The 16,856-nt window shown below is 43.0% G+C and overlaps 1 protein-coding gene across 1 annotated transcript in view; it reads left to right on the top strand.

Annotated features, from left to right (window-relative positions):
* The window catches only part of ptges2 (prostaglandin E synthase 2), a 31,480-nt gene extending 14,932 nt beyond the window's left edge, over window positions 1–16,548 (top strand). Inside the window, 5 exon segments of the mRNA XM_043720564.2 lie at window positions 7,435–7,587; window positions 8,451–8,651; window positions 10,036–10,153; window positions 11,097–11,219; window positions 11,222–16,548. Of these exon segments, the coding sequence (XP_043576499.2) occupies window positions 7,435–7,587; window positions 8,451–8,651; window positions 10,036–10,153; window positions 11,097–11,219; window positions 11,222–11,248 (622 nt within the window). The 3' untranslated portion in view covers window positions 11,249–16,548.
* The last annotated feature ends 308 nt before the right edge of the window (window positions 16,549–16,856 follow it).

Below are 16,856 nucleotides of genomic sequence, written 5' to 3'. Positions count from 1 at the left end.
TACGCAGAAAGCTGTGTTGACTATCCCTAAGCAGTCCTTGCCTTTCCAATGTAAATTCTTGTCCCTCGGATTCCCTCCAACAACTTGCCCACTGCCAACGTCCGGCTTACTGGTCTATAGTTCCCCGGTTTTTCCTTATCACCTCAAATAGTGGCACAACGTTGGCCAACCTCCGGTTTTCCGGCATCTCATCTGTGTTTAACAAAGATACAAATATCTCAGCAAGGGGCCCAGCGATCACTTCCCTACTTCCCACAGACTTCTAGGGTACTCCTGATTAGGTCCTGGGGATTTATCCACCTTTAGGCACTTTAAGCCATCCAGCACCACCATCTCCCTAATATGGACATTTTCAGATGTCGCTATCTACTTTCCCACATTCATACCTTCCATATCCTTCTCCACAGTCAACATTGCTGCAAAATACTCGTTCCGTATCTCCCCCATCTCCACATACAGTATAGGTGGCCTTGCTGATCTCTAACAGGCTCTATTTTCAAGGTACCGTTTTGTCATTATATATTTATAAAATCCCTTTGAATTCTCCTTAACCCTATTTGCCAAAGATATCTAATGTCCCCTTTTTGCCCTCCTGATTTCCTTAAGTATACTCCTCCTATTGCCTCTAAAGTCTTCTAAGGATTCACTCCATCTTTGCTATCTATACCTGATGTGGAGGTGCCGGTGTTGGACTGGGGTGGACAAAGTTAAAAATCACACAACACCAGGTCATAATCCAAAAGGTTTATTTAGAAGTACTAGCTTTCGGTGCGCTGCTCCTTTGTCAGGTTGCTACCTGATGAAAGAGCAGCACTCTGAAAGCTTTTACTTCCAAATAGACCTGTTGGACTTCAACCTAGTGTTGTGTGGTTTTTAAGTTTGTCTAGACCCAATGTATGCTTCCTTCTTTTCCTTGACTGAAACCTCAATTTCTCTAGTCATCCAGCATTCCCTACACCTACTAGCCTTGCCCTTCACCCTAACAGGAACATACTGTCTCTGGATTCTCATTATTAGATGGATAGAGAACTGATTGGCAACAGGAGACAGAGAGTAGTAGAGAAAGGGAGCTTCTCAAAATGGAGACCTGTGACCAGGGGTGTCCCAGAGGGATCCGTACTGGGACCTCTGTTTGTGATATACATAAATGATTTGGAGGAAGGGTAGGTTGACTCATTAGCAAGTTTGCAGATGACACGAAGATTGGTGGAGGAGCAAATAGTGAAGGGAACTGTCAGACAATACAACAGAATATAGATAGATTGGAGAGTTGAGCCGAGAAATGGCAGATGGAGTTCAATCCGGACAAATGTAAGGTGATGCATTATGGAAGATGCAATTCCAGAGCGAATTATACAGTAAATGGAAAAATCCTGGAGAAAATTGATGTACAGAGAGATCTGGGTGTTCAGGTCCATTGTTCCCTGAAGGTGGCAACACAGGTCAGTAGAGAAGGCAAAAAGGTATATAGCATGTTTTCCTTCATCAGATGGGGTATAGAGTACAAGTTGCTAGGTCATGTTACAATTGTATAAGACCTTTATTTGGCCACATTTGGAATACTGCGTACTGTTCTGGTCACCATATTACCAAAACGATGTGAATGCTTTGGAGAGGGTGCCGAGAGGTTCACCAGGATGTTGCCTGGTATGGAGGGTACTAGCAAAGAGGAGAGGTTGAGTAGATTAGGATTATTTTCATTGGAAAAAAGGCGGTTGAGGGGGGGACCTAATTGAGGCCTACAAAATCATGAGCGATGTAGACAGGGTGGATAGTAAGAAACTTTTTCCCAGAATGGAGGACTCAATTATTGGGAGTCACGAATTCAAAGTGAGAGGAGAAAAGTTAGGGAAGATATACATGGAAAACTCTTTAGAGGGTGGTGGGTGCCTAGAATGCGTTGCCGCTGGAGGTGGTAGGGGATGGAATGATAGCATCATTTAAGATATATCCAGACAGATACATGAATAGGTAGGGAGCAGAACCTTAGAAAATAGATGGCAGATTTAGATAGAGAATATGGATCGGCACAGGCTTGGAGTGCCGAAGGGCCTGTTTCTGCGCTGGAATGTTCTTTGTTCTTTTTTTTTAAGGCTTTCCATTTTCCAGTAGTCCCTTTACCTGCAAACTTCTACTCCCAATCAACTTTTAGAAGTTCTTGCCTAGTACCGTCAAAATTGGCCGCCTTCCAATTTAAATTTTTAGATCCGGTTTATACTTTTTCCATCACTATTTTAATACTAATAGAACTATGGTCTCTGGCCCCAAAGTGCTCCCCCATTGACACCTCAGTCACCTGCCCTCCTTATTTCCCAAGAGTAGGTCGGGTTTTGCACCTGTTCTAGAAATACATCCACATACTGAATCAGAAATTTTTATTGTGCATGCTTAACAAATTCCTCTACATCCAAGCAGTCCCATTCTGTTTGGAAAATTTGAAATCCCCTACCATAACCATCCTATTATTCTTACAAATAACTGAGATCTCCTTACAAATTTGTTTCTCAATTTTCTGCTGACTATTGGGGGCATCTATAGTGGAATCCCAATGTTCATCCCTTTTTTTTCTTTCTCCACCCAAATAACTTCCCTGGACATATTCCCAGGAATATCCTCCCTAGTTGGGAATCATGGACTGGGAGCAATTGCTACATGTCTAGGGCACTATAGACATGTGGAGACTGTTTAAGGAACAGTTGTTGCGAGTGATGCATAAACGTGTTCCTCTGAGACAGGCAAGAAGGGGTAAGATAAAGGAACCTTGGATGGGGAGAGTGGAGGAGCTTCTTGTCAAAAGAAAGAAGGCAGCTTATGAAAGGTGGAGGAAGCAAGGGTCTTGCTCAGCTCTAGAGGATTACAGGCAGGCGAGGAAGGAGCTCAAAAATGGTCTGACGAGAGCCAGGAGGTGGCATGAAAAAGGTTTGGCAGGAAGGATTAGGGAGAATCCAAAGGCATTTTACACGTATGTGAGGAATAAGAGAATGATCAAAGAAAGAGTAGGGCCAATCAGGGATAGCATAGGGGACTTGCGTATAGAATCCAAGGAGGTAGGGGAAGCCCTAAATGAGTTTTTTGCTCCTGTCTTTACTAAAGAAAAGGACCTTGTAGTGAATGAAACCATCGAGGAACAGGTAAGCACGCTGGAACAGATAAAGATTGAGGAAGCTGATGTGCTGAAAATTTTGACAAACATTAAGATTGACAAGTCGCCAGGGCCAGACCAGATTTGTCCTCGGCTGCTTTGGGAAGCGAGAAATGTGCTTGCTTCGCCGCTCGCGAAGATCTTTGTATCCTCGCTCTCCACCGGAGTCGTACCTGAGGCCTGGAGGGAGGCAAATGTAATTCCTCTCTTCAAGAAAGGAAATAGGTAAATCCCCGGCAATTACAGACCAGTCAGTCTCACGTCTGTCGTCTGCAAGGTGTTAGAAAGGATTCTGAGGCATAGGATTTATGACCATCTGGAAGAGCATGGCTTGATTAAATGCAGTCAGCACGGCTTTGTGAGGGGCAGGTCATGCCTCACAAATCTTATTGAATTCTTTGAGGATTTTACTAGACAGGTTGTTGATGAAGGTCGAGCGGTGGATGTGGTGTATATGGACTTCAGCAAGGCATTTGATAAGGTTCCCCATGGTAGGCTCGTTCAGAAGGTCAGGAGGAATGGGATACAGGGAAATTTAGCTGTCTGGATACAGAATTGGCTGGTCGACAGAAGACAGCGAGTGGTAGTGGAAGGAAAGTATTCTGCCTGGAAGTCAGTGGTGAGTGGTGTTCCACAGGGCTCTGTTCTTGGGATTCTACTCTTTGTAGATTTTATTAATGACGTTGATGAGGAGATTGAAGGATGGGTTAGCAAGTTTGCAGACGGTTGGAGATGTCGTTGACAATATAGAGGACTGTTGTAGGCTGCAGCGTGACATTGACAGGATGCAGAGATGGGCTGAGAGGTGGCAGATGGAGTTCAACCTGGATAAATGCGAAGTGATGCATTTTGGAAGGTCGAACTTGAAAGTTGAGTACAGGATTAAAGACAGGATTCTTAGCAGTGTGGAGGAACAGTGGGATCTTGGTGTGCAGGTACATAGATTCCTTAAAATTGCCACCCGGGTGGACAGGGTTGTTAAGAAAGCATATGGTGTTTTGGCTTTCATTAACAGTGGGTTTGAGTTTAAGAGCCGTGAGATCTTGTTGCAGCTCTGTAAAACTTTGGTTAGACTGCACTTGGAATATTGTGTCCAGTTCTGGTCGCCCTATTATAGGAAAGATGTGGATGATTTGGAGAGGGTTCAGAGGAGGTTTACCAGGATGCTGCCTGGAATGGAGGGCTTATCTTACGAAGAGCAGTTGACTGAGTTCGGACTTTTTTCATTGGAAAAAAGAAGGAAGAGAGGGGGCCTAATTGAGGTGTACAAGATAATGAGAGGCATAGATAGAGTTGATAGCCAGAGACTTTTTCCCAGGGCAGAAATTGTTAACACGAGGGATCATAGTTTTAAGCTGTTTGGCAGAAAATATAGAGGGGATGTCAGAGGCGGGTCCTTTACACAGAGTTGAGAGAGCATGGAATGCATTGTCAGCAGCAGTTGTGGAAGCGAGGTCATTGGGGATATTTAAGAGACTGCTGGACATGCATATGGTCACAGAAATTTGAGGGTCCATACATTAGGTTTACCTTACATGAGGATCAATGGTCGGTACAACATTGTGGGCTGAAGGGTCTGTTCTGTACTGTACTGTTCTAATGTTATCCCTAATCAGAAATGCCACTCCCCTACCTCTCTTGCACCCCCCACCCCCTTGCCCCATCCTTCCTAAAGCATCTATGCCGTGGAACATTAAGCTGCCAGTCTTGCCCTTCCCTGAGCCATGTCTCTGTAATTGATCTGAGGTGGCACGGTGGCTCAGTGGTTAGCACTGCTGCCTCTCAGCACCAGAGATGTAGGTTCAATTCCAGCCTTGGACGACGGTCTGTGTGGTGTATACACATTCTCCCTGTGCCTGCGTAGGTTTCCCCGGGTGCTCCGGTTTCTTCCCACAGTCCAAAGATGTGCAGTTTTTAGGTGAATTGGCCATGCTAAATGGCCCATTGTGTTCAGGAATGTGTAGGTTAGGTGTATTAGTCAGGAGTAAATATAGGGTAGGGGAATGGGGCTGGGTGGGTTACTTTTCAGAGGATCAATATGGACTTGTTGGGGCGAAGGGCCTGTTTCCAAACTGTAGGGATTCTATGATATCCCAGTCTCATGTTCCCAACCATGCCCTGAATTCATCTGCCTTGCCTTCATCTGTTAGGCCTCTTGCATTGAGATAAATGCAGTTTAATTTATCAATCCTACCTCTTTCTTTGCTTTGCTCCTGACTGTTTGTTTGAGTTGCTCCTTTCCCTAAAAGTACAGTCTCAGACTGATCTCTTCCCTCATTATCTCCCTGGGTCTCCCCCAACCCTGCCTTTACTAGTTTAATCCTCCCGAGCAGCTCTAGCAAATCTCCTCCCCAGTATATTAGTCACCTTCCAATTCAAGTCACTTGTACCCGATGATCCAAGAATGTCAATCCTTCTCCCCTGCACCAGCACCTTGGCCACACATTCATCTGCTCTATCCTCCTATTCCTCCCCTCACTATCTACTGGCACTGAGAGTAATCCAGATATTACTAGCCCCAAGAACCTTTTTTAAATTCCTGCCTAACTCCCTATTTTCTCTCCTATGTCATTAGTTCCAATTTGTACAACAACCTCCTTCTGGACCCTCTCCCTTTGAGAACAGTTTGCACCTTCTCTGAGATATCCTTGATCCTGGCACCAGGGAGGCAACATACCATTCTGATTTCTTGCTGTCAGGTGCAGAAACGTCAGTCTGTGCCTCTGACTAGAGAGTCCCCTATCACAATTGATCACTTGGAACCTGATGTACCCCTTGTTACATTACAGTCAGTCTCAATACCAGCAACCTGGTTGCCCATGCTACATTCCCCTGAGAGTCTGTCACCCTCTACATGTTCCAAAACAGCGTACTTGTTTGAGATGGGGATAGCCACAGGAGACTCCTCCACATCCTGGCTCCCTCTCCTACCTTTCCTGGTAGATGGTCGTAACCCATCTACCTGACTGTATCTGCGGTTTTTCTTCCTTCTTACAGAAGCCATCCATCACAGCCCCCTAGCTTCTGTAAATTCCTCATTGCTTGTATCTGCCACTCTAACCAATCCATGTGACCTGATAGGGTTTACATCCAAAAACACTTCCTGCAGACATAATCATCAGTAACATGGAAACTCTCCCTAATCTCCCACATCGAATAGGAAGAGCACATCACTCTACTGAAGGCCATCTTTGCATCTTAACTATCTACAGACCCAGAAAATAGCACTTACTGCTCTGAAAAACACTGCTCCAGGCTAACTTAGTACCTATGTTTAATATTTTTTAAATTTTACTCGAGAAAGATCTCAATAAAACATTTTTTTTTAAAAAACCCACTCTACTCACTATTGTAGTTTTATAAAATAAGTAACAAGGTTACACTTTTAAAAAGTCACTTAGCTGCTCCCTTGCAGTGAGCTCTTCCATATAGGTTTCTCCAAGGTCAGCTGTGCATTTCATTGTTTGTCAATTTTTCTTAGACAAACTCTGATGTCCAGGGATTCTTGAAATCAAACAGCAGGGCCAATAGCTGTGCAGGTTACTGCTGGGTCAGACAGCAGCGTAGATTTCTTTCTCTGTTTGAATCACTTCGCATGTGGTCACTGCCACTGCCTTTATCTGTCTTCCTCCTTTTTTTAAAGTGCTGTTGTTTTGATCTATTTTTTCCATTAAGCTGTTGCATCGTTTTGGAACTTACAAAACAGTAATTACTGCTCCTAGAATTCGAGGAAATCGACTCCAACATCTAAATTATCTCAAAAAAGGAGCAGCTCTTACAGCCACAAATTTTTCCTGTCCTCCATCTTGGATTACCCAGAATCCAAAGGATAACTTGGAAAAGCTGAAAGGGTTGCTTTCCTTTTGGATAGAGAGGATGGAGAGGAGATCTGATGGAATGTTCAAAATTGTGAGGACTCTACACAGCAGAGAGAAAGAAACTTTCATATGGGAGAATGGATTGATAGCCAAAAAAAAACAATTTAATATGGTTAGTAAAAGATGTGGGGGTGATGTGAATTTTTATTTTCCACAGAATGTGGTTGAGATCTGGGGCTCACAACATGTGAGTGTGGTAGATGCAGGAACAATTGTGGCTTTCAAAAGCACCATGTTTTTAGGTTCATGGTGAAAAGGCAGGGCAGTGGGACTGATTCATTTTTGCAAAGCGCTACCACAGAATGGGCCTCTTGTGCCATAATGGGCCTCTTGTGCCATAATCATCCCATGATTTTATATAATGTAATGGTTCGTCTCCCAGTACAGTTTACTCCTATTTATTAAAACTTTTAGGCACAGAAACCTAACTCAGGTGATATCGTACTATCCAGAGATGAAATCCAAAAACGAGAACGGGAAGGAGGTGGTTGAATACAACAACAAGTATTGGGTGATGCTGGAGGACCAAGATGAAAATCAATTCTACCCTACCAAGGAGGCCAGGAAGTATGTAAACCTGGAATGTACTTTAATTGATCATTTTGTTTTACAGATAACATCCAATCAAACAGCCTGTTCCAATTGGGCTAGACTTCTGAAATATTAAATGTGTTCCCTCTTATCTAATAAGTGGAATGGATTTGCCAATATGCCATTGTTATCTCCAGTCTTGATAATTCAGGTACTCTCCTAACCAACTTCCCTTTGAAGCTTTGAGCTTCTTCAAAACTTTGCTACCCATTTCCTACCTTGCACCATGCCATTTTTTTTGCCCTAGCTGGCCCCTATGCTCACTGGCCGATGTTGGCACCTGGTCAAACTACACCTCGATTTTAAAAGTTCTTCCTGTAGTTTTTGAATGTCACTTTGCCCTTGTCCTCCAAATCCCTGTAACTCTCTCTAGCTCTACAGCCCTGCAAGATAGATGCACTTTACCATTCTGGCCTCTAGTACTTTCTCGATTTTAATTGCTCCACAATTATCGCTGTGTCCTCACCTGCCAAGGCCCTGGGCTCTGGAATTCCTTCCCTACACATTCCCACCTTTTATTGTGTTCCCTGATTGACCAAACAATTATTCTCCTACTCTTCCTCGTATGGCTGAGAATGTAATTTTATTTAAAAAAAGAACTCCTATGAAGTGCCTTCTGGAATTTTTACTATAGATAGAGGTGCTACTTAAATGCAAGTTATTGTCTTACGAGTTATTGCTACAACAAGAGTGGAAATAATCTGTTGGTTTATTGTCCAGATGTAATTGTATTGGCTGCCTATATCATATCTATTTCATGTTCAATTAGCTAACTTTGATTAAAGTGCTATGTATTCTGTACTGTACTGATGTACATAATTTATTTCTTTAACATCCAGGGAGGAAATGAAATGGCGTAAGTGGGTAGATGACTGGCTGGTTCATCTCATTTCACCCAATGTCTACCGAACACCTGGAGAAGCCTTGGAGTCTTTTGACTACATTGTGCGGGAGGGGAAATTTGGAACTTTGGAAGGATTTTTTGCAAAGTATTTTGGAGCAGCAGCCATGTTCTTTGTCAGCAAGAGACTTAAATCTAGGTGCGTGTATTTAATTATTTATGATTTCTTAAGTCCACGTACCTGTGCAGGAGCCATAGGACACAGCCTTCTGACCAATCCTGATGGGCAATCAAAGACATGGATGCAGGGCAGAGCAGATTTACTAGAATGGTAGCAAGCATGAGGGATTTCGGTTGCAAGGTCAGATTGGAGAAGTTGAGATTGTTTTCCTTAGAACAGACAAGGCTATTGGGAGTGTTAGCATATACATTCACTCTTATGGAAGCTTTTGGTAAAGTAAGAAAGATGTTGTCCAGTGGCATTTGGACAATAATCAGAATGGAAATTTTAAGATAATTGGCAGTGGGGAGATGACAATATTCTTTACACATTTTTATCATCTGGAATGTGCTGCCTTCCAGAGATGTGGAGGTGGGAGCATATTCAATAGTGACTTTAAAAAAGAGATTTGGATAAATAAATGAGGTGGAGAAAAATACAGGGCTGTGGGGAAGAAGAAAGGAGAACTGGGCTAATTGGGTGTCTCTTTCAACAGTTGCGCGGTAAGATTCTGTGACTCCTCTGACCCATGTTGGTACTATTGAATTGAGGGCAGGCATCTAAGATTTTGAAGTGGATTCATTCTCTCGCTTGATTAATTTATGCAAACAATTAACCAAGGAGGAAGTAGAAGGAGAGGAGAGGTGAAGTTGCAATCTGATCATACATGATCTTATTGAATGGTGGAGCTCATGGAGTTGAATTGCATATCCTGTTCCTGATTTTTGTATGTTCCTAAATTTAAAAAGGACAGGAATTCATTTGCAGTTGGTGTGTGCTATTCTGGTAGTTCCATTGTCTTTGAAGGTCCTTAACTCCATCTTTCCAGGGAAAAATGGCAGCAAGCAGTTGAAGTTCAGTGAGCTGATTTTTTTCACTTTGAAATCACTAACTTGAAAACTGGAGGTGCTTGGCATACCTATCTGAAGCAGCTTGTCCCTCCCTTATGTAGTTTTGGTCCCTGCCAAGTGATCAGGATTCAACTGCTCATTCAGTATTCGCCAGCCTTTTCCCCTTTTTTAGCCCCAAAGTAAAGTTTGTGTTTCCCTTGTACACTTCCCTTGCTACCTTCATCCCTCACTCTAAAACTGTTTGCCATCCTATTGGACCCAGCTACTGGCCTGCAAATTATCTGATTTGGGTTCAAGAGAAACTTCACAGGAAACCAGATTATTTGAGTTTTAAATAAAAGGGAAGAGCAAGTGAATGGGAAATGCCATGTGCCCCAGTCTTTCCTACTCTCCTCTTGCCACTTCAAGCAGCCACACCATCTTTAATAGTTGTCTGAACCTTTCATTCTTTTGGACCCCCAGTGCTGTCATTTAAGGGAACATGCTGACTTGTTGTCCTTGTTCCTTTTCAGACATAATCTTCACGATGATGTCCGGCAGGATCTGTACAAGGCGGTCGATCAGTGGATGGCTGCCATTGGCAAGCACAGGCCATTCATGGGTGGAGAGTTGCCCAACCTTGCTGACCTGGTAATAGCTGTCAACGATTGTAGGTTCTTTTTTAGATTTACATTGTAACCAAAACTGAGTGGCACAGTGGTTAGCACTGCTGCCTCACAGCTGCCTCACAGCAGGTTCAATTCCTGCCTCAGGAGACTGACTATGTGGAGTTTGCACGTTCCCCCCATGTCTCGTGGGTTTCCTCCGGGTGCTCCAGTTTCCTCCCACAGTCCAAAGATGTGCAGGTCAGGTGAATTGGCCGTGCTAAATTGCCCGTAGTGTTAGGTAAGGGGTAAATGTCGGGGTATGGGTGGGTTACACTGCGGCGGGTCGGTGTGGACTTGTTGGGCCGAAGGGCCTGTTTCCACACTGTAATGTAATCTAATCTAATCTAAATTATGAACAGGAAAGATTGAACAGGACAAAAGTTGACAGATGATTAAATGGAGGTTTTTAAATTTATGAAATGATTTGATAGGAGAGATGTAGCAAAGATGCTTCTACTTGTGACAAGAAACATGTTATTTGGCACAACTGGTCCATACTAGTGTCTGTACTCCACCTGAGATTCTTCTGACTCCTCTTCATTTCACTCTATCAACACACCTTTACATTCCTTCCTCCCTCATGCTTTTCTAGCTTTCCCTGAAATGCATCATTGTGTAAGCTTTATGATAGAGGTTTCCAAATTTTTATCACTGTGGATAAAGAAGTAGATCTTGAATTTCTTTTTGGATTTATTAGTAACTATCCTTATGAACCCTACTACTCCTCTCGCTTGGACATCGAAACATCTGTAATTCTACCATGTCAAACATGTTCATAATCTTAAGGGCTCCTAATAGGATCACCCCTTAGTTTTATGCAAAACAGTGTTCTAGTCTGTTAAGCTTTCCTAATCATATATAATGTCTCAATTCTGTAGGTCTGCAGTTTGTAATGTCTTCTATCTTTTGCTTTTCCATTTTCACAGGCAGTCTATGGTGTACTTAGAGTAATGGAAGGTTTGAAGGCATTTGATGACATGATGGCAAATACCAAGGTCAAGACATGGTATAAAAGAATGGAGGAAAACATCCAGAAAGGACAAATGGTTAAGCAATAAATCGCTGCAGTAACCACTGAGAAAATCATGAAATTCCAGTTGCATTTTACTGCTGTTAACAGTTCAGTAGAATGATAGGATCTGATGATAACGAGAGTACTGTAAGATGTGTGGACAAAAGAAACTGCTTTAAGAACTGCAACCACATAAACTCATCCTCAGTTATTCAATGATATGCTTTCACTGCAACAAAAAGATTTAGTGCAGTGTTACATTTAGTCTTTAAATGTTGCTTGAATCCAGAATTGGGGATTGGCCTGATACCAGAGTAGGAATTGGTGAATGGAATCTTATTCTGTTTTGCTTTAAACTCCAGTTTCAGTATCTTAGTGGATGCATGCATATAGGGTTTCACATTGATGACAGGACAAAACTACTTGGCATCAATGCTGCAAAGTATAAATGAAACTGAAAAGGCACTTGAAACGAAGACCTGTAGAAATAATAAAGCAATAGCTTTAAAAAAAACAAGTTTATCAATTAAGCAGTGCAGTGTCTGTGAGAATTAAGTAAAAAGCATAGTTAAAAACTAGATACCTCAAATAAATACAGGACCTACTGGGCATACACAGCAACTTCCAAGGAGATAACTGACATTATTAATGATTCAGGTAAAAACCATAAAATATGAGCAGCATTGAAATAGGAGCAAAACAAGAAGGAAGCATATAAACATGAATAATACAATATCCATTTTTTTCCTTCCCTTTTATGATTTGATTTAAATGATGTTTGTTTTACAGTTCTAATGAAAGGTTACATCTAAAACAATAATTTACGAGCAGGAGAGCTGTCTGTGTTCCTGGCCAGCATTTATTCCTTAGACAGGGGCTCAGTGGTTCGCACTGTTGCCTCACAGCGCCACGGACCTGGGTTCAATTCCAGCCTCGGGCGACTATCTGTGTGGAGTTTACACATTCTCCCCATGCCTGTGTGGGTTTCCTCCCACAATCCAAAGGTGTGCAGGTTAGGTGATTTGGCCATGGTGCATTAGTCAGAAGGAAATGGGTCTGGGTGGGTTACTGTTCGGAGGGTTGATGTGGACTTGTTGGGCCGAAGGGCCTATTTCCACATTGTAGGGAATCTAATAAAATATTACCCTGGTCATTTTCAAAATGCTGTTTGTGAAAGCTTGAGAATAAGTTGGCTGTCGCATTTCCTATGTAACATATCTTACGTACTTTGGCTGTAAAGAGCTGAAGAGTGTCCTGAAGAGCCAAAAGGTGCAATGTAAATCTTGTCTTCCTTTAAAAGAACCCACTTGGACTCACCCTGAAAATTACTGAGGAAGATATCAGTAGATTCGCAGCTGCTTATAAATTCTGGCTGCAACAAAGAGGGGAAGGCACAGTTATCAAGGTATGAAAAGTCAACAGGCAATGACTGACTACCAAGTATGATGACAAAATGCTGATTGGAAGATTGATTATTTTCCATTTATCTGCATGGCAGTCGTTTGACAGGTTACACAGAAGGAGAAAGTGAGGACTGCAGATGCTGGAGACCAGAGTCGAGAGCGTGGTGTTAGAAAAGCACAGCAGGTTAGGCAGCATCTGAGGAGCAGGAGAATCGACGTTTTGGGCATAAGCCCTTCAGCAGGAATGAGGCTTATGGGCCAGGGGGCTGGGAGATAAATGGGAGGAGGGTGGGGTTGGGGGCATGCAATGAAGGTAGATGAAGGTGAGGGAGAAGGTGATAGGTCAGTAAGGAGGGTGGAGTGGATAGATGGGAACGGTGATGGACAGGTCAGGAGGGCAGTGCTGAGTTGGAGGCTGGTGACTGGGAGAATGTAGGGGGAGGGGAAATGAGGAAACTGGAAATCCATACTGATCCCATGTGATTGCAGGGTCCCAAGGTGGAATATGAGGCGTTTTTCCTCCAGGCATCTGGTGGTAAGAGTTTGGTGATGGAGGAGGCCCATGACCTGCACGTCCTTGACTGAATGGGAGGGGGAGTTGAAGTGGGACGGTGGGGTTGGTTGGTACGGGTGTCCCAGAGACGTTCTCTGAATCAATCCGCAAATACGATTCCTGGCTCCCCAATGTAGAGGAAACCACACTGGGTGCAATTGGTACAGTAGATTACATGGGTGTAGGTACAGGTAAATTTCTGTTGGATATGGAAGGATCCTTTGGGGCCTTGGATGGAGGTGAGGGTAGTGGTGTGGCTGTAGGTTTTGCACTTCCTGTAGTGGCAGGGGAAGGTACCAGGAGCGGGTCGTGGGCTGGTGGGGGTAAGGACCTGATGAGGGAGTCGCGGAGGGAATGGTATCTTCGAAACACTGATAGGGATGGGGAAGGAAATATATTTCTGCTGGTAGGGTCCATTTGTAGGTGGCGGAAGTGGTGGAGGATAATGTGATGTATGTGGAAGTTGGTGGGGTGGAAGGTGAGGACTGGAGGTTTCTGCCCTTGTTGCATAGGGAGGGGTGGGGTTCAAGGGCGGTGGTGTGGGAAGTGGAGGAGATGCGTTGGAGGGCATCATCCACCAGATGGGAAGGGAAATTGTGATCTTGGAAGAAGGAGGATGTCTGGGATTTTCTAAGGTGGAATTGGTCAACCTGGGAACATGCAGCGGAGGAATTGAGAATAAGAGATGGCATTTTTACGGAGGCAGGGTGGGAGGAGGTGTAGTCTAGGTAGCTGTGGGAGTCTGTGCGCTTGGAGAAGATGTCTGTGGTTAGTCGGTCACTGAAGAATATTAAACAGAATATTTAATACATTTATGATGTCTTCCTCAATCTGTTTCTCTTTTGCTTCCCTTTCTTTTGTAAATAATTGTTTTAGACTTTTTTTTTGCTGAAGCTGTGCCCTTTTCACTTCTCTGTTGCAAGTGGAAGTGAATTTATTGGTTTGAGGCTAGCAAGTGCCTCAGACTCTGACAGGATGTATTAGATTACCTTTTATTTTTGTCTTAAATGTTCCTTTCTCACAGGAGTTAGTGAAATAGAATTTCTTAAAATAAATCTTGGTAGGGTCTTGGAGGTTAGAGGGGTTCTCTGGCTACAGATTTCTATCTGGATGATGTAAGTAGCATTTAATAAAAAGTATTAAGAACTTTAACTGTGTTCTATTTTGTTAAATGTAATTGGAATATTGTTGGGTGGCAAAAGGCAATAATGAATTGTACGTAATGGGGCAAACATAGATTATAACTGCATTACTGACCCAAAAACATTGTCTTATCCTGACCACGACTTTAGGTAGGGTAGATACATAAAAAATAGAAGTATGAATAAGCCATTCAGCCTGTTGAGTCTGCTCTGCCATTCAATACAATCATGGATGATTCTCTATCTCAGCGCTAACTCCTGGCTTCTCTCCATAATGTCTTTACCCTCTAGAAATCTTCCTATTTCTTTCCTAAACTTCTTCAGTGATATTTTCGCTATAGCCTTCTATGGTGGAGAATTCCAAAAGGTTCTTCATTTTCTAAGTAAAGAAATTGCACCTCACTGTAGTATAGGCCATTTCAGTCTATGTCCTCAGATTGTGATCCCTTGTTCTGGATCACCCGGCCAGAGGAAACAATAATCCCTGTATGCAGAAGGTTATGTTTTAATAAGATTTCAACGGATTCTTCTAAACTTCAGTAAAGGGCTTATGCCTGAAATATCAATTCTCCTGCTCCTCTGATGCTCCTTGACCTGCTGTGCTTTTCCAGTACCACACTCTCGACTCTGATCTCCAGTAACTGCAGTCCTCGCTCACTTTCTTCCAGTGAATACAGTTGACCCAATTTCTCATATGACAAACTTGCAGTCTGGTAGTGCAAAGATCGCAGTCAACCATACATGAATTATGATAAAGTGGATTGGAAACAGGATGATGTTTGCTTTCGGTTCCAATGTAATTAAAATGTCAACCACGCCTCAGTGAGTAGCATTTTTGCCACTCTTATCTGAAGAGTGTTAGCAAGCTTTGAGAAGATTTGTAGCTCAGGTTGAGGTTCTGGATGTAGGTTTGCTAGCTGAGCTGGAAGGTTCATTTTCAGACATTTCGTCACCATACTTGGTAACATTAGTGAGTCTCTGGATGAAGCACTGGTGTTAGTGACCCACTTTCTATTTGTGTTTAGGTTTCCCTGAGTTGGTGATGTCATTTCCTGTGGTGATGTCCCTTCCTGTCCTTTTTCACAGGGGGTGCTAAATGGGATCCAAGTCATTGTGTTTGTTGATAGAGTTCTGGTTGGAATGCCATGCTTCTAGGAATTTTCGTGCATGTCTCTGTTTGGCTTGTCCTAGGATGGATGTGTTGTCCCTTTCTCATCTGTATGGCAGATACTAGTGAGAGTGAGTCATGTTTTTTTGTGGCTAGTTGATGATCATATATCCTGGTGACTAGTTTTCTGCCTGTTTGTCCAATGTAGTGTTTGTTACAGTTCTTGCAAGGTATTCTGTAAATGACATTAGTTTTGCTTGTTGCTTGTATAGGGTCTTTTTAAGGTCATTAGCTGCTGTTTTATTGTGGGCTACCATGATGCCAAGGGGTCCGAGTAGTCTGGCAGTCATTTCTGAGATGTCTTTGATATCTGGGAGAGTGGCTAGGGTTTCTGGGTGGGTTTTGTCTGCTGGTTTGGGTTTGTTGCTGAGAAATCAGCAGACTGTGTTCATTGGGTACCTGTTCTTTTTGAATACACTGTATAGGTGATTTTCTTCTGCTCTTCTTAGCTCCTCTGTGCTGCAGTGTGTAGTGGCTCGTTGAAATAATGTTCTAATGCAGCTTTGTTTGTGGGTGGTGTGATAATTGCTTCTGTAGTCCAGTATTTGGTCTGTATGTGTTCTTTTCCTGCAGACACTGGTTTGAAGGTCCCCATTGGCTGTTTGCTCTACTGCGACATTAAGGAATGGCAGTTTGTTGTTGTTTTCCTCCTCTTTAGTGAATTTTATGCCAGTAAGGATATTATTGATGGCATTGAAGGTTTCCTCTAATTTGTTTCATTTAATGATGACAAAGGTGTCATCCATGTAGCGGACCTAAAGTTTGGGTTGGATGATTGGCAGAGCTGTCTGTTCGGGTCTCTGCATTACTGCCTCTGCCAAGAACCCTAGTATCGGAGATCTCATGGGTGCTCCGTTGGTTTGTCTGTAGGTTTTGTTGTTGAAGGTGAAGTGGGTGGTAAGGCATAGGTCCACTAACTTGATGATGTCCTTGCTGATGAAGTTGGTGGTGGTTGGTGTATGTTTTTTGGTTCTTCCAATAGTGTAGTCAGTGTTTCCTTGGTCAGGTTGATGTTGATGGATGTGAACAGGGCTGTTGTGTCAAAAGAGAACATTATTTCATCCTCTTCTATCTTGGTGTCTTTGGTCGTCTTGAATTATTTGAGTGAAGTGGATGGAGTGGTGTGAGTCTTCTATTGTTTTAGTCTTTGGTGCAGCTCCTTGGCTAATCTCTATGTTGGGTGTTCTAGGGTCTGAGGGGGGGCTCCTGGTTTGAGCGTGGGCTCAAGTTCCACGTAGAAATTCCAAAACCTAAACTGACGTTTCAGTTCAGTACTATGGGACTGCTGCACTGTCAGAAATGCTGTCCTTCAGATGAGTTGTTACACTAAGTCCTCAGCTGTGCTGTTTGAGGCTACAAAGTATGTCGCGTCATTCTTAAAAGAACAGTAAAGGAATTATTCCTCGTC

This window comes from Chiloscyllium plagiosum, unplaced genomic scaffold, assembly GCF_037043375.1.
Source record: "Chiloscyllium plagiosum isolate Xiang-an unplaced genomic scaffold, Cpla_swu_hap1 HiC_scaffold_21, whole genome shotgun sequence".
NCBI classification, from domain to species: domain Eukaryota; kingdom Metazoa; phylum Chordata; class Chondrichthyes; order Orectolobiformes; family Hemiscylliidae; genus Chiloscyllium; species Chiloscyllium plagiosum.
This window is presented reverse-complemented; position numbering and strand designations above follow the sequence as displayed.